This window comes from Nansenia antarctica, assembly GCF_963989245.1.
Source record: "Nansenia antarctica genome assembly, chromosome: 4".
Lineage (NCBI taxonomy): Eukaryota > Metazoa > Chordata > Actinopteri > Argentiniformes > Microstomatidae > Nansenia > Nansenia antarctica.
Window position 1 is genome coordinate 43946132 of NC_137689.1, and position 23264 is coordinate 43969395.

General features: G+C 43.1%; 1 protein-coding gene across 1 annotated transcript in view; it reads left to right on the forward strand.

The window, feature by feature from the left end:
* LOC308156002 (putative helicase senataxin) overlaps positions 1-23264 on the forward strand; it is a 71270-nt gene that overhangs the window by 4446 nt on the left and 43560 nt on the right. Inside the window, exons 5-10 of the mRNA XM_080529364.1 lie at positions 384-591; positions 11303-11416; positions 11514-11698; positions 18005-18627; positions 19237-21032; positions 22119-22286. Of these exons, the coding sequence (XP_080385490.1) occupies positions 384-591; positions 11303-11416; positions 11514-11698; positions 18005-18627; positions 19237-21032; positions 22119-22286 (3094 nt within the window). The remainder of the gene's footprint in view (positions 1-383; positions 592-11302; positions 11417-11513; positions 11699-18004; positions 18628-19236; positions 21033-22118; positions 22287-23264) is intronic.

Genomic DNA, 23264 nt, shown 5'->3' on the forward strand with positions numbered 1-23264 from the left:
AACCCAGTATACAAATCCGTCTGTCTTGAAACCCCTCTAGAGTGGGTTTGCCACGCATGTCGTAGAACTTGGTAATATATGATATTATAAATAATCAGTTTTTTTTTTTTTACTGCGTTAAGGTTTACAAATTAACTGTGATCATTAACGCATTAACATTGATAGCCCTAATTAATACATAATAATATATAATATATGCCATTTAGCTGACACTTTTGTCCAAAGTGACTTACATTGCAGTCAGTGCATACATACATTTTTCACGGTCCCAAGTTGTATTTGACAATTGTTAGTAATTCAGCCTAGATTACAAGGCATGGGCATTAACTCTCCCCCCAATGTGCTCTACGTCATTCCCTCTACCCGCCACCCCCCTTTTCCAGGTTCGGCGGTGGGCTATCAGAGTTGCCAGATCTTTGGGGAATGTGGACAGAGATGACTTTTATGACCTCCAGGACATCTTCTCCTGTATGTTCTTTGTCATTGAGCTTGGAGTCTCCCAGCATTTCCCAGACGATGATCCCTCAACCAAGATGAGGAGGCTGCCATCACACCTCTATGATTCCAGCAACGAGAAAAACTACTGGCTGGGTATGTTTTCAATTGAATACTGTAGTATACAGTAGGATTTGCCTGGCATCCATTGGATGGTTGGATCTTAAATCATTTACTAACAAAACAATCATTCATTAACCCATTAAGGCCTAAAACGAGAATTAGAATAACCCCCTAAAACTTGACGTTTTTCTGGTAATTTAGATAGAAACGAAATTCATGGGAATTGGAGTTTATTATTTATTAAGGAGTCCAAACCTTCATTAAAAATAATTTAAGCACTATTTTCAATAAATAAAAATAAAGTGTGGCAGTGCAGTCACAGAGGGCAGGACAGAGGACAGTCCCCTCATATAATCCATGTCAGCTGCCTGGTTGTCCTGGAGGTGTAGATACCTGAAAATCCAGATTCATGTAAGTTACCTTGGATGAAAGCAATATAACATACACCATTGGAAGAAATATAAATAGTTCTCATTAGCCTGCTATAATAATAATAATAATAAATGTTATTTATATTGCACTTTTCAGGGTACTCAAAGACACCTAAAGTAAACATAGACATAAACATAGTCATTTCTTATTATACTATCATCACAATCAATTAGTATTATTATTGTTATTACCTCCAGAGACAAATCTGTCCCGGGACATGTGCTTTGGGAAATTGGTCTTGAAGAGATCTTTCTTCTGTTACCAGTAGTCTCTCCGAACTGACAGTATAAGAAGCCCCATACTGATGCACAGCCCAATAAAAGTCTTCATCTCCGTCAGACTAACGTCAGCCCACTTTGCTCTGGATGGAGTGGTTCTGGTCTGGGCACTATAAGGGTTTGTTTGGTGACGAGACGCGCCAGAGTTCCTCTGTAAAATGATTTTCAAATACCTGCATCGGTGTTGCGTCTGCAGGTATATTGATTTTCACCCCCGGGGTGCGGTTGAAACGCCTCCTAGGATTACGGTGCTAGTTGTCCGTCTTCCATTCCGTTTCAAAGCCTTCTAAATCATCCGAATCAGTTATAAGTTATAACATTGTCATAATAATAATAGTAATAACTTTTATCTGTATAGCGCTTTTCCTGCAAACGTTGCAGCTCATCAATATCACTCCCTTCAGAACTAACTTCAGAAACTTCTCCGCTGTTGCCAAGATTTCGAAAAAAAAAAAAAAAAAGCACGTGTGTAGATCAGGGTTTCCGTTAACCGGTAATTACCGGTCTTTGTCCGGTAAAAGTTGTTGAAGTCCGACAAATTGAAAACTCGTCGGACAAAATGTCCGGTGAAAATTGGCTTCGGCCACCATCTTCAGCTGAGCACCAAACACACACACACCCACACACACACAACACCGCCTGAGAGAGAAGGACCCGCCCCCTCCAGCCAGCCTATAGGGTATAGGCTAACCAAAGGGGGCGGGTCCCTCCCTCCCGGGCAGTGCCGCGCGTGCACGAGTGTGTGCGTGCCCGGCGCCCAGACGAAAATGGCGGAGCGCCTTAACTTTATCGCACAATAACAAGGATAACAAACGAAACGGACAACATTTACACTAAGATGGAGACAAACTTCAGCGATATGATCTAACAGCCGGTCTTCAGGACGACATACAGACCCGTATGAGCTTACAGGGCTATCCCCTAAGTATGATTTGACAGGCAGCTAAACGAAATGCCTTCCCAACCAGCGAGACCTGGGGGGTATTCCATCAACGTCGCCAAATGAAAATCCAGGCTCACCCCGACAAGTCTCGCGAGATCTATCAAGGTATGCCTGGATCTTTTTAAGAGTCTCGCGAGACTTAACGAAAATAAGCCCAGACCCTCCTCCAGCGATGTCGATGGAACACCCCCCTGGTTATAGAAATGACGTTGTTTTATTGATTAAAAAAAAGGGTAAAACTGGAAAGAGAAAATAGAAAATAGAAAACTCACATTAATCCCAAACAATTTAACAAACTTCAGTTAACGTAATGTGGAGTCCGTTCATTCATCGATGCTGTCTGTTCAGTTCCCAGTGAGGCGCCCGTTCAGCGCTGGACATAATGGCATAGCGTGCATGCGAATCATGTTATATTATTATAGCTCGCATCTAATCGTATTGGATGAGAAATAGACATTAAATGGCATATATAGGCCGCTACACAACAGTAATCACCGCGACAAACAGCTATATTAGATTTGGGGAAAAAAATTTTTTTTATTTTTTATTTTTTATATTTTAATATGATGACCGGAATATATCACGTTTGTCCGGTAAATCGAAATCTTCCCGGACACGATGTCCGGCGGCAATTTTTTCTAACGGAAACCCTGGTGTAGATACTCCCACGTGTATATGTTGATGCATTTCATTGGTTAAGAGACCAGAAGAATGTGGAAAAAATACAAATACTACAAAATGACGTATCCGCTTTCCCGGCTTGAAAGGTAGAACAACGCAACAGCGCCCCCGGTTTAAATGGGTTAACTCAGTGGTTCTCAACCTTTTTTGGGCCAGCGCCCCCCTGTCCATTATCCAGGTCTCTTACCGCCCCCCATCAAAAAAAGTTGGCTTTTTTTCTTCCCTGAATATTAATGTTGACTAATATTCTGTGTTATAATATCATTTAAAAAGCATGTCACTGAATGCCAAATAATAGATTTGATTTAACTGGGCAGTTGGAATATCATTATCATTAGTTTACCAGAGAGCAGAAAAGCCATGTGAATGTGAATAAAAATGCTGTTTATGAGTGTTAAACAAACTCAGACAACATCAGAGAATACAAACAGACTGTTTTATGATGCTAATATTTATTAATTTTTTTGTAGACTTTGTTAACACAGTTCCAAAGTTCAGAGCTCTGCGCTCTGGGAGCGCTCAGAGATGGGTGCTCTGACTGAAAAGACGGTTTGCCCGAGCAAACTGACCGTTCGTGCATTTACTAACGTACCTACAATAACACTGCTGACAGCTGATCAATCGCAAGCAGAGTAGTGGTTTCCTATAGCAACAAAAGACGTTGACAGCTGTTCGGAGTGCTTATGTGTTCGTTTCCAGGGCATCACATGAGGAGCAACATATCACTAAAAAGCGATCGTATATTTTAGTTTGTAAACGTTAAAACACAGCGCAATGCTAACCTCAGAATGGCACTAGGGATAACATCCACAACAACACTTAACAGTAATACATTTATGTAATATACTGTAATGAACCTGCGAGGGGAGGGGACATTCGTAGCTGATTTCTCCAGGTTAGATTATTGGTAAGCGACAGAGAACTTTCCGGACTGGTTTATTACGATCGCTTTTTTGAGATGGCAGGTTGTTCCTGCTGTGATGTTCTGGTATGGTGGTATGGTATTGGCACTCATTTTAACTAAATTAAATAAGCTGTATTGAAAGGAAGCGAACGCATAAGCGCAGAGGGTAGTGTGTATACGCGGGGAGGGAGTATTTGGCACGACAGGCTTACGTCACCGGCGGGGACATGGACTCAGTATCAAAACTAACATAAGAAATATTCTCTCTCGCTTATAGCCAACAATTACAATGAGCCTACAAACTGAAACACACGTCACTCAAGCATAGCCTACAAGGAAAACACTCATAGACATTAAACAAGACCGTAAATTAAACAACACCTTATCGCTGTTAGATGAGCAACACAAATTAAATAGCCTATTCCTCATAAATCTTCGCCAACTGGCTAAATCCAAAGACAATCAACTATTTACAGTTATATAGCCTATTCCACTCCTATCCGTGTTCATTTGCGGGTGCTATGCAAGAAAAGGATGGCAAGGGTTGAAACATGACATTACAGATGGGATGAACCGGGGTTCTTTCTATCGTAGACTAGCATAGTATTGCAATTTCTGCACTGTACATGAACTGTCAAGATTCTTCTACAATGCAGCTTACCCAGACACATTGGAAACTATCAAAAGCTCTGCCTTTGCTAGCTGAGTTTTTAGCTTCATTTTCTTGTTGACACTCTCACTTTAAAAAAAATGTGGGCGCTGCGCTAGTGTGTCTGCATCACAGAGCCCGGCCAAGTTCAGAACACTGCGCTCTGGGAGCGCTCAGAGATGGGTGCTCTGACTGAAAAGACGGTTTGTCCGAGCGAAATGACCGTTACGAACGTACCCGTAATAACACTGCTGACAGCTGTTTTTCATGAGAAAAATACTTACCGGTAATGCGCGAACGCCCCCCAAGAACACCTCAACGCCCCCCTTTTAAAAATATCTGTTCCAGCGCCGCCCGATGTTGTCTGAACACCCCCGTTGAGAAACGATGGGTTAACTGAACAATTACTATGAGGTAGTACAGTGAAGTATAGATTCTCATCTTTTATTTTAGGGTGTTTTCACCTGCTTAATGCAATACATCTTTAATATTGTCCATGTGTGTGTCTGTAATAATCTGACTCCAAGTAATGTAATTATCACTGTCACTATCTTCTCTGGTAATGCTCTGCCAGACCTGTACTGCAGCCATCTTCAGTTGTTGCTAGTTTTCAGGAGGTTTTGCTTTAAGTATCTTGTATCCTTTAAATTGACATGGCCAGTCTACAACTTCCCACTTTTTGTGCACTGTATGTATTAGGGGTGCAACGGTTTTCGGTTTTATATTGAACCAAAGCTAGAGAGCCACAAGATCTCCCTGTCTTAACCTCCCACAGAAAAGCACTTGAACTAGTCACAAGCTATAAGTATTCACATTGATCGCCAACTGTCTTTTAAGTCCCATATCTCAAAGCTAATCTCTAAGCTCAACGACCTTGTATCAATGACCTTCTCCTGTACAAGACTTCTGCTCAATATCTGCATTCTTTGGATTCTGTGTATCATTGTGCCTTGAGATTTGTCACTGGTTGTAAACACCTTACTCATCACTGCACATTATATATAAAAGCGGTAATTCAGTATCTGTGCCTGCCCAAACCTGCTTTTAATTTCTTGTTATTTTGTATTATGTCTATCTGTGTATTGAATGTATGCCTCTGTCCTTGTGCTGCCCCTCTTGGCCAGGTCCCTCTTGGAAAAGAGATTCCTTATCTCAATGAGGTCACCTGGTTAAATATATATATAAAAATAAAATAAAAACGTACGGTTCGCCAGCCATGGTTCAATACGCACTAGTGAATTGTGGCATTTTCGATTTATGCTGCGTTCCATTCAAAGTTCGAGGTCAAGTTTGTCTAGAAAGCAGTTGCTTCTGTAACTTGTTCAAATGTTTGTTCATGGCGAGCGGAGTTGAGAGCATGAATGTGGTTGAGAGGCAACAGTTTGAGGAAGCCCCGGATTCCTACAAATCTGCAGTGTGGGGTCATTTCGGTTTTGGCATTGAATACAATGACGAGGGAAACATTGCTTCATGTGTGTCGTATATAATAATAACAATAATAATAACTTTATTTGTATAGCGCTTTTCATGCAAACGTTGCAGCTCAAATTGCTCCAATCATTATATAATCATAATTTAATTATTTATTAATTTAAAGGCAATGAAGAATAAATACTTATGGAGGAAACAGTACACAGATGATAGAATTAGCAAAAGTCAAAATATGAATTACATCAAATGGGAAAATCATCTGCCAAAAACAATTTCTGGATATTAAATAAGTAAATCAGCAGCAAGATGCTCTCATAAATGCCTCTCATACAGTAAATGTCTTAAACATGCATTTCCACCGTCAGTCACAGTAACTTATATTGATAGTAAATAGTTAGGGTTAATAGTTTGGGTTACATCTTGCTATTTAATTGTGTCCAAACATAGATCCGCTATAGATCCGTCAGTCAATTTGAGATGACAAGAGAAATGAAAATAGAATAGTATAGAATAATTCACCTTTGGACCCGAAATACCCAAATGCATAATGCGTATATGGGCTACTGGACCTTGCCAATGCCTTTGGCTCTGTGCCCCACGAACTCCTGTGGTCTGCCTTCGACTTCTTCCACATACCGTCCTGAACACAGCAAAGACCTAGGTTCTAGGCCCTGGACAATCTAGACAATTTGATGGCAGCTACTAGATTGAAATCAAGTGCAACACTGAAACACAACTGTGAACATTTCAAACCTGCAAACTGCGACACTTTAAATTAATGTGCAATAACACTATGTGCAATATGACAACCCTCGGGTACATAAGGTTCAGAGATAGGAAATGTTATATCTATGTATATAGAATAGGTATAGCATAGCATAGAGTACAGCACAGTGTTTTATTTGTATAGTATAGTGGATAGCAGTGGCGGGCGGTGCATTTCACACCTAGGCCTTCAGTGATGTCCGACACATTCCTACCTGAATTATTCTACCTCTTAATACCATCGTTATGACGCCATGGCTCTAGAAACTAGACAGAAACACAGTATAACCGGGCGTTGCATCACCTTAACATAGTCAGACAAGTACAACAGAGTTATATTAATATTTCCGAAGCATTTTTAATCAATAAATCCGCATTTACAATGAAGAGTGTTAAACTAACATCTTTAAGATCGCTACATTACCCACGTCTGTCGTCTCGTCCACCATAATAGCGACAAAGGGTGCCTTTTTAATCTCCATTTTGATCTCTTCTCCCATCACTTCAGCAATAGCAAAAATCAGGTCGTTTTGTATTTTGCCTGACGTCCCAGTAAACACTTTGTTTGTGGACAGGTGGTAATGTAAATCTGGGTTGTTTTCAGCCAGAAAAGAAAGAAGCTCAACGTAGTTTCCTCTGTTTGTGGACTCTGCGCTTTTATCGTGTCCCCTAAATGAAAGTTATTGTTTACCCAAAAACAGGACACAATCGATCAGTATTATCGATCAGTCAACGAAAGCTTTCGTTGTGGAGCTCCGTTTCCCTGCGCACTTTCAAAAGTTTCACATCTACCGGCATAGTTACGCATCTCAATAGTGAATATCAATAGTGCGTATCAATAGTGCGTATCCAATCAAAAGACGTGCTGGGTGCTGACATCATTGAGCCTTACAGCAGGCGCCGTTGTTGATTTGCTCGCATCTACGTAGGTTTACTAGGTACGCCACAGGTTTTCTCGTTCCAACGTTAAGTTACAGGTCGTATTCGCGGCACCGTTTATCGTGCAGGCGGGCAGATTTTGGAGCCCCCTAGCAACACATTTTGATTGGATAAAAGCTCTAACATAAAAGCCAGCCCTCCAAATCTCAATCGGAGACGGGAAGCAGCGCAACCAAGAGGAAAGCTATGAAATGAAGAGAATAGACTATGGGGAATCATTAATACATATTTGTGGAAAAAATATATTAAAATAAAATGTATATTCTGATGATGTTTAGGCCAGCAGAGAAGGCCTTGCTGGCCCTGATGGCACACCACTGGTGGATAGTGTACATAGCCTTTATTTATGTAAACCAGCTCTTTTCCCTTCTTGTTTTTAGTTTTTTTCTTTCCTAGCACCAGGGGAGCCCCCCCTCCCAAATTTCGTTGTTTGGTACCTGTACTATATCAATGACAATAAAGACCATTCATTCATACCGGACACCATCACAGCCCTGGTTAAATCCTACTTCCAAGACATGCAGTTCTGCTTTACCACCTCTGACTTTACCACCTCTTGGCAGTGCCTGGAAGTAGGCATCATGGCGGGATGCACTTTCACCCCTGGCATTTGTGATGGCAATGGAAGTCATCATCCGAGCCTCAAAATGGGTTGTAGGCGGACAGCGAGTTGACTCTGGTCAGCGTCTCCCTCCACTCAGAGCTTACATGGACGACATTACAACGTTGACCACCACCGTCCCATGCACCAGGAGGCTGCTCAGAAAACTGGAAGAGAACATCAGTTGGGCCCGTATGAAGATCAAACCATCCAAGTCACGAAGCATCTCAATTGTGAAGGGAGTGCTCTCTGACCTGAAATTCTTCATCGGCGATGATCCAATCCCAACAGTGTCTGAGCAACCTGTAAAAAGCCTTGGCAGGTGGTATGATGTAAGCCTGAAGGACAAAGACCAGGTGCTACAACTGCGCAAAGATATCAGCAGTAGTGCTGTCCCAAACGACTATTTTTCTAACGATTAATCTAGCGATTATTTTATCGATTAGTCGATTAGTCTAACGACTAATTTATCGATAAGTCTAACGATAATTTTTGTACTGTAAAAACAAAACAAAAAAAAAACGTATTTGTCTCCACCTCACTGCTATGTTTAGCCAACTTGAATGCCAACATGGCCATTTAGAAGTCTGTCCATCACCACAACACATAGCTAGCTAGTAGCTACATAGCTAGCTAACGTTACTCTCGCTGCTATGTTATGATTAGCTAAATTGATGCTTACGTAGCACGCGAGCTACGAGCTAGATAACGTACAGTAGGTGCTCGCACCACAATGACAATAGGCTACCGTAGCTAGCCAGCTACATAGCTAACGTTACTAACACCAGAAGACAAGACATACGAACTGTGGTGAGGTACATTGCTTGTGTAACATTAGCTAGTAGCTATCCATTTTTCACTCATACACTTAATTGTCTCGCCTGGTAAAATAAAGGTTTAAAAAAAAAAAAAAAAAAGTCGCCATTTTGTTTATTTACGACTAACCGACGCATATTACGCAAACCGACGTATTGACGTAGTCGATGACGTCGACGACGTCGAATAATCGTAGCAGCCCTAATCAGCAGTGGCCTGCAGTCCATCAACACAACACAGCTACCTGGAAAGTTAAAGGCTTGGTGCCTGCAGTTTGGACTCCTACCACGGATGCTGTAGCCCCTCGCAGTGTATGAGGTCCCAATCTCAACCGTAGAGAAGTTGGAAAGAGGAGTCACAGGCTACATCAAGAAATGGCTCGGAATTCCACGATGCCTTACCACCATAGGTCTCTACGGAGATAGCATCCTCAAGCTGCCCCTCACCAGTCTCACAGAGGAGTTCAAGTGTGCAAAAACAAGACTCCAGATGACACTGAATGAATCCAGAGATTTAGTGGTGAGCAACAACGCAACAACCTTGGCAACCGGGCGCAAATGGACACCAGCCAAAGCGGTGGAGGAAGCAACAGCAGCCCTCAAACATGCTGACATTGTGGGGTATGTTCAGCAGGGAAGAGGAGGCTTCGGGCTAACAGCTGCTCGCCCTGCTTGGAGTAAGGCCACAGCACCAGAACGAAGGAAGATGGTGGTGGAGGAAGTACGCCATCAGGAGGAGGCTGGAAGATGGGCCAAGGCAGTCTCTCTTGCCAAGCAGGGACAGTGGACGCGATGGGACAGTGTGGAGAGGAGGAAGATTAGCTGGAAGGACATGTGGGCCATGGAAGCGAGGCAGTTGAGCTTTATTATCAGAGCTACATACGACGTCCTTCCAACACCAGTTAACCTTGGCCAGTGGTATGGTGAAGACCCGGGGTGTGCCCTTTGTTCCACGCCAGCCACCCTCAGGCACATTCTTTCAGGATGCAAAACTAGTCTCGCCCAAGGACGCTACACGTGGCGTCACAACCAAGTCCTGAAGATCTTTGCATCCACCCTGGAGGACAAACGAGCTGCCACCAACTCCCTACCGCCATCAGCATCCAACCACCAACAGGCAATTACCTTTGTCCGTGAGGGGGCAAAGGTTACCAGGAGCAGCTCGACACCATCTGAGCGAGGCCAGCTACGGTTGGCCCGCGACTGGAAGATGCTGACTGATATTGGACGACAGCTTGTGTTTCCTAAAGAGATCGCCATAACCACCCTGAGACCTGACTTGGTTCTCTGGTCCCCTTCTCTAAAAAAGGTGTACATCATTGAACTAACCGTACCCTGGGAGGACGCAGTGGATGAAGCTTACGAGCGGAAACATCTACGCTATGCTGAGCTCGCCGCCGAAGCACAACACCGCGGCTGGAACACTGAAGTCCGCCCAGTGGAGGTGGGGTGCAGAGGGTTTGTGGCAAGATCTACCACCAGATTGTTTACAGACCTGGGAATCAGAGGCCAAAGCCTGCGTTCAGCCATCAAAGCTGCATCGGAAGCAGCCGGAAGAAGCAGCCAGTGGCTTTTTATGAGAAGGAAAGATCCCTGCTGGGCCCCGAAGTAGCCAACCAGAAGGTATGCGGTCAGCATAGGCCTGACTCAGGGAAAAGGACGCCCCTGCCTTGCATAGTCTCATGAGACGTCAGCCATTCTCATGACGAATTAGGATTGACGCAAGTTCGGGGCTGATCCCCCTGAGCTGGCCACCTCTGGCGAGGGTGTATAGCGTGATGGCCGAAACACCCCATGACCTGGAGGAACACTACTGATGATGCGTCCGAAATTAAACCTAACCCCCCCCCCCCCCCCCCCCGCATGAACCACTCACCACCAAGACGACACACACACACACACTCTCACGTACGTGCCTGCACAAAGGAATTTACATCTTATCCGGTGTTTCATAAATCTACCTGCTGTCACTTTTACTTTTATTTCTTCCTCTCCTATACCAGTAGTCAAAGCGTGTTTTATTTTATTTTTGTATTGTTTTTATATTATACAATATACCACTCATATTCTGGAATTTGTCTGAATGTTAAGGTTCCATAAGTAAAGTAACAGTTTGTAAATAAATAATAGCATTTCTTTTCTACGCACAAAACACGTACCGAAACCGTGACCCAAAAACCAAGGTTCATACTGAACCGTTGTATAGTATGTATTCCCTTACTGTTTAGCACAACTAATTATAATAATAATAATAATAATAATAAGTTTGTTTTCAAAGTTGATTTGTTCTCTTTCTTCACTGTCAGGTTTATGCATGCTGCTGACTCAGTTAGACACCCAGGCTATGGACTCCCTCTTCTTAGACCCAGAAAAACATATACTGCAATGCATCCTCAACACTTTGGAGAGAAGCATGGACGGTAAAACACAATCCCATTATGTACCTGGCCAGCAACATTTAATTTGATTTACTTACAATTTACACAATGTATTCATATGTATTTCTTTACCCCCTAGATGAAGAGATGGACAGGAACACAGATCCCTTCTGGCCTGCCTTGCAGTGTTTTATGGTGATCTTGGATCGTTTGGGCTCTAAGGTTTGGGGTCAGATTGAACCAGCCCCTGCCTTCCAGACAATTACAGGGAGCCCTAGTTACACTGCAGAGATCGAGAATATTAGACACGAAACTATGATGTACGTGAGTCACTCTGAAACTTAAATTCTCTGTCTCATTTTGTTCTTTGATCGTAATAGTGAAAATACCACCGCTCATCCGTGATCAGACTTTTTCTGAGGTGCTGGAACTGAAGACTCAGTAGAGTGCAAAAAAAGTTGTTTATTGCAAGCTTTCGGTCGTAGACCTTCGGGCATAAAGCAGACAAGTGAATGCAGTGGTTTTAAGGGTTCAAACAACATCACTTGATTTAGCCAATACACCTGTGTTAGAGGTAACGGAATTCATCTCTTCAAAGGACGTCATCACGATTAAATGCACAGGTCCAGAGGGCAGGTGAATAAAACAAATCAATCCAAATAGTGAAAATACCACTTGTCTGCTTTATGCCTGAAGAAGGTCTATGACCGAAAGCTCGCAATAAACAATGTTTTTTTGCACAGTGTTAGTGTGCGGATGCTGTTCTTTGATCGTAAGACAGAGATGTTTGGAGTTCACTGTAATCTTTATACCATTCTCTCTTTTTTGTTGCAGTTCACAGTTTAAAGTGGAACCTGCATATGATGATCATGTATCTTGCAGTCAGATGGTGTACAACAGCAATGACAAAAAAAGCAAGGTATGGCACCTACAATGTTTTGTCAGTTGTTTGAGTGTTCCAAAGTGCTGAATACTTCAGTTTCAGTATGCACTGAAAGCTTTTTTTAAAACAAGATCTCTTCTAGGACTTAATGGTCTTCTCATGAGCAATCCTCCCTCTCCTACAGAACATTACCACGCCTTTCCAATGTGCTCCTCATCAACAGATTATACAAGTCAGAGACAGGGTAGAGATGAACTATTGCATACCCTGATGATTTGATCAAGAATGAAAATCATGAGTCCTGCCACAGAATTAACCGGTTGAATATGGCCAACATTGACATTGGAACATTGACTCCCAGTACCCTCCCTCCATACCTTTCCTGGCTGCACACTCAGTATACATGTTATATACAGTGCCCTTCAAAATTATAGGCACCCTTGGTAAAGATGAGTAAAAAGGTTTATTAAAAAATCACCTTTTGGTTAATTAGCTTAATGTCTTTTTTAATCCTGCCATTTCACCAAACGCCTGGAGTAAGCTAAACGCTACTGGAACTTTGACTGGAACCGTGTTCTAGGGTCAGATGAAACAAAAATTTAGCTTTTTGGCAACAAACACTCAAGGTGGGTGGCTAAATGGGATGGCTAAACCGAAAGGAACCTGCTCCTCACTGTTATGTGTGGTGAAGGTTCAGTGATGTTGTCGGGCTGTTTTTCCTCCAAAGGCCCTGGGAACCTTGTTATTAAATCTGACTGTTCCAGCATGACAATGATCCAAAACATGCGCCCAAATAAACACAAAAATGGTTCACTGAACACAAAATCAAGCTTCTGCCATGGCCATCTCTCAGTCCTCTGACCTAAACCTCATTGAAAACCTGTGCAGAAGAGGAGAGTGCACAAGAGAGTACTGTTAGGGAAATATTAACGTATCTAAATATAAAATAGCAAAAGGTAATAATAATAATAATAATTCATTACATTTATATAGCGCTTTTCCGAGGCTCAAAGACGCTGACAATATGGGAGAAACGGAAAACACAGAAACAACATGCAACGGATAACATGGGCACATAGAACATAGAGTTAACGAACGGGGAGGGGGGGGGGTGGTAGGGACAGGGGAGATGGTTAGGGGGTAGGGGAGGCTGTATGCATGTCAGGGGGGTTGGCAGGGTAAGGGGAGATGGGTAGGGGAGGTTGTATGCGTGTCCAGGGGGGGGGGGTGGGGGTGGCAGGGTTGGGGGAGATGGCTAGGGGTAGGAGAGGCTGTAAGCATGGGAGAACAGGTAGCAGTGATGCAAACTTGTCACCTTTAGGTGAAATTCGCCGTTTTTACCTCAAAATAGGTGACCTACGTGAATCATGCAGATCTGCAAAAAATATATTTGGGGAGGGGGGGGTCTACATCTCATCTCATCCAAGTCACATGATGCCCAAGCTAACATCTTTCTGTCTGCTAAACTCTGCTGCAGTTGAAATAAAACGTCTTAAAAAGTTCTTAAGATGGAAGTAGAAACATAAGAAGTAATCAAATAAAATAACATAGTAGTTATTTCTATGTTGCGATAACTTCTCAACAGGAATTTACAGGGTTCGTTCAAACTATCGTAATTCTTGAACTATGTGCAATCGAAAAAAATCCAACAGTTTCTGAAAGCACAGAAGTTGAACTCTCTAGCCATTTAGGGTTATTACGGTAGTTCACCAAAAAACAAATGCACTGACCTCAAAGTGTCATGGAGTGATTTGAAGAGAAGCAGTATTTTAGCGGTGTTTTATACTTTAGTGAGTTTCTGTACATATATGTTTGTGATTGTGAAATGTCACAAAGACCATCTAGGCTAGGGTAACCAATCCACCTAAAAGTTTCATTGAGGACGACGATGTAAGTGATGGACTGATTTCTTCTTCTGAACCAGGGTATGGAGGTTAGTTCTAGCGAATTTACCTGATAGAACATCGACATGCTAGAAACACATAACTACACATAATTAGATGATCATTATAAGTATTTAGTGATTGTTAAACTGTTGTTTATTATATCGAGTGGGTACTTTACAACTTCAAGTTTCGTGTTATGAAAAAAACTAGTCGGCGAGTGGATTGCCCTAGGCTGCGTTCGTAAATTCGCTCTGGAAATCTGATCAGCAGTCATGGAATGCCTCTTGTCCAATCAAATTACTTGGTCCCCTTTATGACGTTGAGCCCAGAGCGAATTTACAAACGCTGCCCGAGACTGTCTCGCGTCCCCCTTTACCTCGCTTTTAACCTGCTGCTACACTGCTTCTATAACATCAGGATCAGACACAGGGCGAGACTTTCAAAAAAATGGCTTCTGTGTGCTTTAGACTTGCGTAGAATCGATTTTATTTTTATTTAAAAAGTCATGCCGGAAAATGTATTATTGTCGCCAGACCCACTGCGTGGGAATACGACGCGTGCAGATGAGAGACAACATATAAAACAAAACTTATCGCACACTTATTGCTCGTGTGACATTGGTTAAGCTGCGCCCAAAACCCCGATATTTTGCCACGTGAAATGATAAGACAAGAGGCCTCGATACGATAATCGCTGTAGGAAGCGATTCGACTGTAGGCATGTGAAGTTAGAATTTCTTCAAACTTGCAGTGGTAGCAACGGTATGTGTGGTTTAGTAAATATAGTGTGTGTGTGTGGACCTCCTGTGAGAGGTGTGTGTGTGCCATATCTCAGTATGTAGGCTATGCAGTGTAAGTGAGTGTGAGTAAGTGTGTGTTTATTCTGTTATTTATGCTATTATATCTAATGTGTTGAGAAGCAATGGAAATTAATCAAGAAATTGATAGAGTAGGCTAACTTACATTATCATTGTTCTATATGCAACAGAACAGATCACCCAGCATTGCTAATGAAATTAATCAACGAATGTGAGTCTAATACCAATACTTGCTCAATAGGTCTTAAAATCTATTAAAAGTGGTCTTATAAAGGTCTTAAATGTAACTTGTTGAAACCTGCAGGAACCCGCATAATTATTTTGAGAACAGGTTGCTTACATTAATTATGAGGGTGTTAAGGTCAGGGCCATCGCTACTTACACGCGCATCATTGTTAGACCACTGTTAATGATAGAGCTAACCATCTACGGGCAAAAAAAAGTGTCACCTTTTTGGACCATCGCCAGTTTGCACCCCTGAGGTAGGTTTTGAGGTGGGATTTTAAAGGTGAGGAGTGAGGGTGAGTCTCTGAGTGGTTGAGGGAGAGAGTTCCAGAGGCGGGGTGCAGCTCGTGAAAAGGCACGGTGACCGAAGCCTTTGAGTTTTGAGGGTGGGACAGTGAGGGGAACAATGGATGAGGATCGGAGGGTACGGGTAGGGCAGTGGGGGAGAAGGAGGTCAGTCAGGTAAGGGGGGGCCAGGCTATGGAGGGCTTTGTATGTGAGGATGAGCACTTTGAATTGGATACGTTCTTTGATGGGGAGCCAGTGGAGAGAGTGGAGGACAGGAGTGATGTGGTCACGGGACCGGGTGTTTGAGAGCAGGCGACCAGCAATAGCCTGGTTTCTTCAAATTGTATAGAAAAGGTATTTAATTATCTTTTGCAAAAGGAGAACAGTTTACAGCACGACAGACATGGTCTGTCAGTCAAAGTCTTCTCAGAAATGTAATGACAGAGGCGAAAACAGGGATATTTATACATAGGTAACAGTCACGCCCTCAGGTAAGGTTCAAGCCAATCACAAGCATTTCCTGTCCGCATCTTTGATGAGCAGGGGCTAGCTGTCATGCAAATTATGGTTTTCATTGTAAACTGGTTTTCATTGTAGAAAAGGCCGGGGTCATCCAAGTATGTTGATTCTGCCCAGACAGTCTGACTTGTGAATTCAGTCTCAAAAGTAATGAATGTCTTATCAATAAATAACATTTCTTATCAGGCATATTATTCTGCCACAGTACCTAGGACCCTGGATGATCTGGAGAGATTCTGTAAAGAGGAATGGTCTCAGATTTGTTGCTCTGTTTTCCTCAACCTTATTATTATTATTAATATTATAATTATTTCTTCAACCTAAATGCCGTAATAATTGTGGCACACATGGTTTTGTTAAAGATAATTATTTCTTGATGGGAATCTTTTAAAGGTTGGATGTTTCTAATTGTATTCAGTGTGACATTAATCTAATTCTCCAAAAGAGAGATTTTTTTATAACCCTATCTTTACCAGGGGTGCCAACAATTGTGGATGCCACTGTATATGTAACATACCTAGAGATGTTATCGATACTGGTGCCATTATCGATTCCCTCATCGGTACCTAATCAATTTTGTATGTGGAAAAAAAGTATGCCTACACAGGTTCACTGTCAATGCAGCTGTTCTATTATCTCTTGAGTCTCTGAACACAGTATAGAATGTCTGCCTAATAACATTTGAACATGTTAAAATGAATTACAATGCTCATTTTCTTAAAAGGATATCACTTGGAAAACAAATCTAAAACTCACTGATAAAATAAACAATTCTTCTTTAGAAAAATATGTATGGATAGTAACATCTGAATAAATGACAATACTCCTTTTCGAAAGTGAATAAGCTTCAACCAAATATAACATTTAACTGGCACGTAATCAATACTTCTACAATTTAGGTGATCATGTGAAGACTGATGTCCGTCCTATTTAGAAAAGAGGCTACAGTGCAGCCAGCAGTATCATTATGCTATACATACTGATGATATTAAATTATCCATTTTACTTATTAAAATATATTTTCAGTTCATTTCAGACAAAGAAACGTTAACACGTGGGTAGCAATATCTGTCACGGAGCACAAAGTATCAATGGGCGCGTTATTATTCAGTAGCAGTGACATGCAGGTCGTCTACCATTTAGAATCCACGATGTTGCATTTCGCTTGACTGTCTTATTTTAAATAGATAACATACTACTTTATCAGCTTTCTCAAGCAAAGTTTGCGAACTGATACCAGGCATTGTGGAATAGCCTGAGTGCTTGAATACTGTCCACTCTGACACAACACTGCAGAGTTTGATGTCATGACGCATGGCTTTTTGCAACGCGCAACTGTCAGAAAAACAAACCGGCATCGATAAAAAGAATCGATAACCTTGGAGGCGTACGATTGCGATGGGTCGGATAATTTGTTACCGGTTCTCGATTCCCTAAACATGCCCCAAGACCTATTGCCCCTGTTTAACTATAGATATATTGATATTCATCTCATGTATATTAACGTATTATATTCACAACATATACTGTTGTACTATGCATTGTCTACAATATCATATATTTTGCACTATGCCACTATTTGCACATCTGGTTAGATGCCAAATGACATTTTGTTGTCTCAGTACTTTGTCATTGCACAAAGTTGAATCTAATCTAAAGAATGTGTTAGTGAGCAGGGTAAAAAACTATAATTGTATATTTTCTGTATGTGACTTTGGTATCCCACTTTACCTTAAGTTGCTATATATCCACTATACCTATGTAATAACTCTGTAATTACACATGCTGTTACATAGTATAATGGTCATGTATTTATAATTCCATAGTAATGAAGTTGAGAAGTGTTTTATTATTATTATACTTACTAAACTACATATACTGTGTTATTAGCTAATGACTCTCTAACAACATGTTAATACAATGTTGTTACTACAGGAAATACAATGTTACTACACAGGTATCAGGGCAAGTTAATGTTAAGTCTAATGGGTTTCTCTTTTTTTCTTTTGAAGGCTATCAGAGGCTCACCTGTTGATGGCAGTGTGGTCTATGAAGAAATGAACTCTTTGGTAAACCTCCTGCAGTCAGATATGGGCCAGGCAATGCGAGTGCACAACAGCACATTTCTATGGTTCATCCCCTTTGTGAAGTCTGTCATGGATCTCAATCACCTCATCTACATCAATGAGGTCATCCACTACCTGTGTGGAGAGATCAACAGAGACCTGCTGAACCGCCGTGTCTGCACTTGTGACAAGGTCACAGAGTTCTTCACCCTCATTCTTGTTTATATTATTGATTTGCACCTCAAAAGTGGCCGCATGAACATGCTCTATTACTGTGCTCCAAAGTGGGCTGAGGTGGTGGTGAAATGTGCCACCCTTCCCAGTGAGGCTTCCATTCACCACTCAGATGGGCCTCCATCCTCCTCAGTGTCCTCTACATCTTCGTCAAGGCTCAGTGCACCAAGCAAGGCAACTGTGAGCAGTGCTGTGCCACAGGCATGCATGTCCCTCCTCCGGTCACTGCTCAGGAAAGGGAGTAGGCTGACCTCTGACAAAATGTGTGTCCACTTCCTGAACCTTCTAAACAAGCAGCTCAGGGAAGGTCCTCAGAGGCAATGGAGCCTGATAGGGTCGGAGATAAAGCATTTACAGACCTGTCTGAGACAGCTTGTCAAAATGATGGACAGGCCAGCCACAACACCATCACCTGAACCCCTGGACATGATTCTAGTGCCACAATCATCGGCACTTCAACTCAACAGTAACACAGCTGAGCCTAGCGGTTTAGGACAAGCCCACCGTCCTATTAAGGAGGAAGTGTTGTGCGATAATGGTGAAAATAGTACCTCTGTCGACAAGAATTCAAGTGGAATTCAAACAGGTCATTCATTTCTGACAAAGGAGCCTGGAAACCCGGAAGAGGACTCTATAGAGAATAGTTCAAGACCAGCCCTTGAGTTGACTTCTTTGAGGCTAGATCCAGTTAAAATGCAGGATATCAGATCCAAACTCGGCCAAATTATGTCCAAAAATAAGACTATGGACCTAGAGAGAGATGTGCCTACTGAAGGTCTCAGTATGGTTGTTAGAGAGAGCGCTAAACACATTTTAGCAGGAAATGAAGGAGAGGCAGAAACCCCAAGGCCCTCCACATCTGATTCCCACATGATATGGACACCTCAAGCAGTATCCTTCAAAGGTGAACAAGGGGATGACTTACCCCTTTCTGTTTTGAAAAGTACGCTTCAAAAACGAAATGGACCCAAATGGAACGTTGTTGCAGGTGTCATAATCTTATCTGATGATGAGGCGGTAGATGGGGTTGAAAAAGGTAAAGGGCCTTTGGCAAAACTCAAGATGAAGAGTGAACCCTCTGATACCTCTGACTTGAATCACAGTCCTTGGGTGGACTATGACGTTGACACTAGTGAATCTCAGGTGTTTGAATTTGAAACGCAGGAAGATATGGTCTCTGTCTGGTCAGATACAGGTTTGCAAAATAACATGCTATCTGAGGAGACCAGAGAAGATAGCCCTCTCAGACCTCCGGTCAATCCATCCCACAGTGAGCCCTCATTCAGCTCTGACTATGCGACGCAACCCATCTCTGATGAGGACATCGAGAGAGCCTGTCAGCAGGTGGAGGGAGAGCTAGGAAAGGAGATGGCTTCTCAAGGTCTCAAAAGTGCTGTTGCTGTTAAAAAAATGAGTATTTTTGTGGAACCAAAACCATTGCCCATCAAGTGCCCAAGCAAGAAAGTCCTGCTAGGAGAAAAGAAAAGAAAAGTGCCTGTGAGGAAAGCCCCTCAAATCACCACACTCTCACCTGAAAAAAGAAAATCAAAGGCATCCTCAAGTGGTGCAGAAATGGAGGCTAATCCCTCCACCTCATCCATCTCACCTCCCACTCCAACCATAGTTCCTCACAAAAAGGTACGCACGCCTACAGAACCCCTGTCCACAGTAGAGAAACTGGGCTTGAAGAAGAAGGATCGCAAGGCCTTTGATCTCTCTCAGCGATCTCTTGACTGTGTTGATCAACTGCGGCGCTATGGCCAAGGAGTTCACGTTGAGCAGAAGAAGAAACGTACCAGAGAGACTAAGAAGTCAAAGATGATATTGCCTCAGAAGATTCTTGTCAAAGGTAGCAACAAGAGGCTGATGGCCTCCCAAGACCTTCAATTCTTCAGACAGAGCAGAGCCATGCAGCAAGCGTCTGGAGCAGGATCCCATAAACAGGCAACAGATAATAGGGAATCAGAGCCAAAGAGGAGAAATGCCAACATGCCAAATGATGACCCTTTTCAATGGTCTAATGTGACAGACGAGGAGGAAGAGGAATCGGGAGATGATGACAATTTTCTGCCGTCTTCGCAACCAGATCCTGATCTCTGTAAGGAAAATCAGAGCCTTAATCATTGCTTGCAAGAAAGTTCTGATGGGAACAAATCAGCATCATCCACCGTAGTAAGCAAAGAACCAGCATTATCCACCGTAGTGAGCATAGAGCGAGCATCATCAAACATGGTGAGCAATGCGTCCAGTATCAGGGACCAGCCGATATCTACATACTTTCAAAGTAATGTTGATGATATTTCTACTGGCACCTCTGATGAAGTTGTCAGAGGGAACCAGGAGGAAGATGACGCAAACTGGATGTATCTCACCCAGATGGAGCCGACAGATATGGAGATGTGCTCACAGATGGAAGAAGGGGAAGATATGTTCTTCACGCAACTGGACCCTGTAGATATGGACATAGACACAGCCAGCCAAATGCCATCTGAGCGAGAACCTTGTGACTCGACAAGTCCTTCACAGGCATATAGAGGTTTTAAGAAACCCGCCCCAAAGAACTTGCTCACTACATCTGCTCAGGACGATGATGGCTTGTTCCTCAAACCTGGAATGTCCCCCATGTCCCTTAAAAAGGCCAAACCGTCCACCACCAAGATCTACGCCCCCACAAGCTCTAGGAGTGCATCCCTGGTGCTAGAGATGGAGAAGACTGCCAAAGTTGCCTCTGCTGGAAGGGGTAGGCCTGTCCGGTCAGCTGTGCCTACACGGAAGCCTTGTCCTTCCCAACCTCAACCACTACCCCAGCCAGAGTTTCATCGAATGCTTCCACCAAAACAACCACCACCTAAACTCCAACCAAAATGTCTACCACCAAGACCTCTGCCCCTACCACCTGCTCAAGCCTCTCGTCCTTTCCATCACGGCACCAACTGTTCCACACCTCATCCCCCCACCTACAAGACCTATCCTAGACCTGAGGCACCTGTATCTAGGGAAATGCCTACGATGGACACTGGCATAAATCATGACCCCTCCACCCCCATCCGACACATTTTGAAATGGACCTATGATATGTTCTGCTCCTACAAACAGTTTGGTCCCCCCTCTGATCTATGTGCATTCCCAATGGGACCAGTTGGCACCAGTTTCAGGGGCTTTGATGAGTACTACAGGACCATTTACCCCCTGCTTCTCACCAATACTTTTGAAGAGGTGGGTACTTAACCTGTATGATGTGGTAGCTGATTTAGGTGTGCAATTGAATGAATGTTTTCAGTAGTCATAGTTCCTACAAAGGGTAATGAAGATGGCAGTGACATTTTGGGCATATTTGAATGTTGTGAGTAGTTTCCTACATTTGTCCATGCTTTATCCATGCAAGATGCTATGAAACACTTTTTGAAATGTCTCCTAAAACTGATAATTTGGTTTAAGTGGGATAAATTCTCCTTTCTCTATTCAAAGCTTGTAAGTGAATGGGTGAAGAACACAGATTCAAGAAGGCTGATATCTAAGAATTTAAGAGGTGATGGAAATGATTACAGCAATGGTGTGTGGAATGCCCGTTTTTCAGGTAAGCTTTCTGCAATAACTGTTTATAATGACTCATCTCAAGCGATGGCTAAAATAAATAAAAATGAATGACCTATCAACATTTCACAAGTTACAATATTGTTTTGATGTGTTTTGGGTATGTGTAGAAACCTTTAGTAGTCAGTTAGAAGGCTCAGTCCTAGTCTTGGACCCCAGTAAACGTTGGTTAATGATTGTGTGTTTATTTGTGTGCAATGCTGGTCCACACTAACATAAACGTCTTCTTTAGCAAACATCATTGCTCATGAGGAGTCCCGTCAACTTTACCCTAAGGAGGATGACCTGGTCATTCTGTGGCTGCCCCAGAATACTGGGGCATACGCCAGTGATGAACAGGAGTACCTGGAGCCCAAGGCCCATTTGGGCTGTGTGCACAGATCCAATCTCATTAATGGAGGTGTGAGTCAGTGAATTTACATTTACATTTACATTTTTGGCATTTAGCAGACGCCTTATTCCAAAGCGACTTACAATCAATACATTTGAATACTAAGCATGTGAATCAGCAATCCACCATTCGTTGCAGGAAGAGTAATCTAGCTCGGGCCCGGGGCCACTGAAAAACCTTCTCCCTATCGCCTTCTACTAATTATTTTTTTCTGGAGAAACTGAGAAACAGTACAAGGGGGGCAATAGAAGTTCTTAGGGACACAGTAGAGGGGAAAGCGGGTGTCTTTAGGAGACGTAGTGGTGAGGGTCAGAAGATGTCTCAGGAGGAGCAGTTAAGATGTAACCTGAAGAGATGGGTCTTCAGTCTACGACGGAAGATGGGTAGTGACTCAGCCGTTCTGACGGCCGTGGGGAGCTCATTCCACCAGCGGGGAGCCAGTGTTGTGAAGAGACATGATCGGGCAGCCCGACTGCTGTGTAGAGGAGGTGGGGCCAGTCGGCCAGCCGAGGTGGAGGAGCGGAGTGAGCGGGCAGGGGTTTGGGGGGTTACCATTTCCTTCAGGTAGGCAGGGGCTGTCCCTTTAGCTGCCTGGTATGCAAGCACCAGGGTATTGAATCTGATGCAAGCTGCTATCGGGAGCCAGTGCAGGGTGCGAAGGAGAGGGGTGACATGCGAGTATTTGGGGAGGTTGAATACCAGCCGGGCAGCAGCATTCTGGATGAGCTGCAGAGGTCTAATGGCTGAAGCGGGGAGCCCAGCCAGGAGTACATTGCAGTAATCCAGGCGGGAGATGACCAGTGCCTGGGTCAAGAGTTGCGCTGCCTCTCTGGTAAGGAATGGTCGTATCCTTCTGATGTTGTAGAGGAAGAATCTGCAGGAGCGAGCCGTTGCTGCAATGTTCTCCGCACAGGATAGTCTGTTATCCAGGATCACTCCAAGGTTCTTGGCTGTCAGCAGGGAGGGGGTTACAGTAGAGTTCTCCAC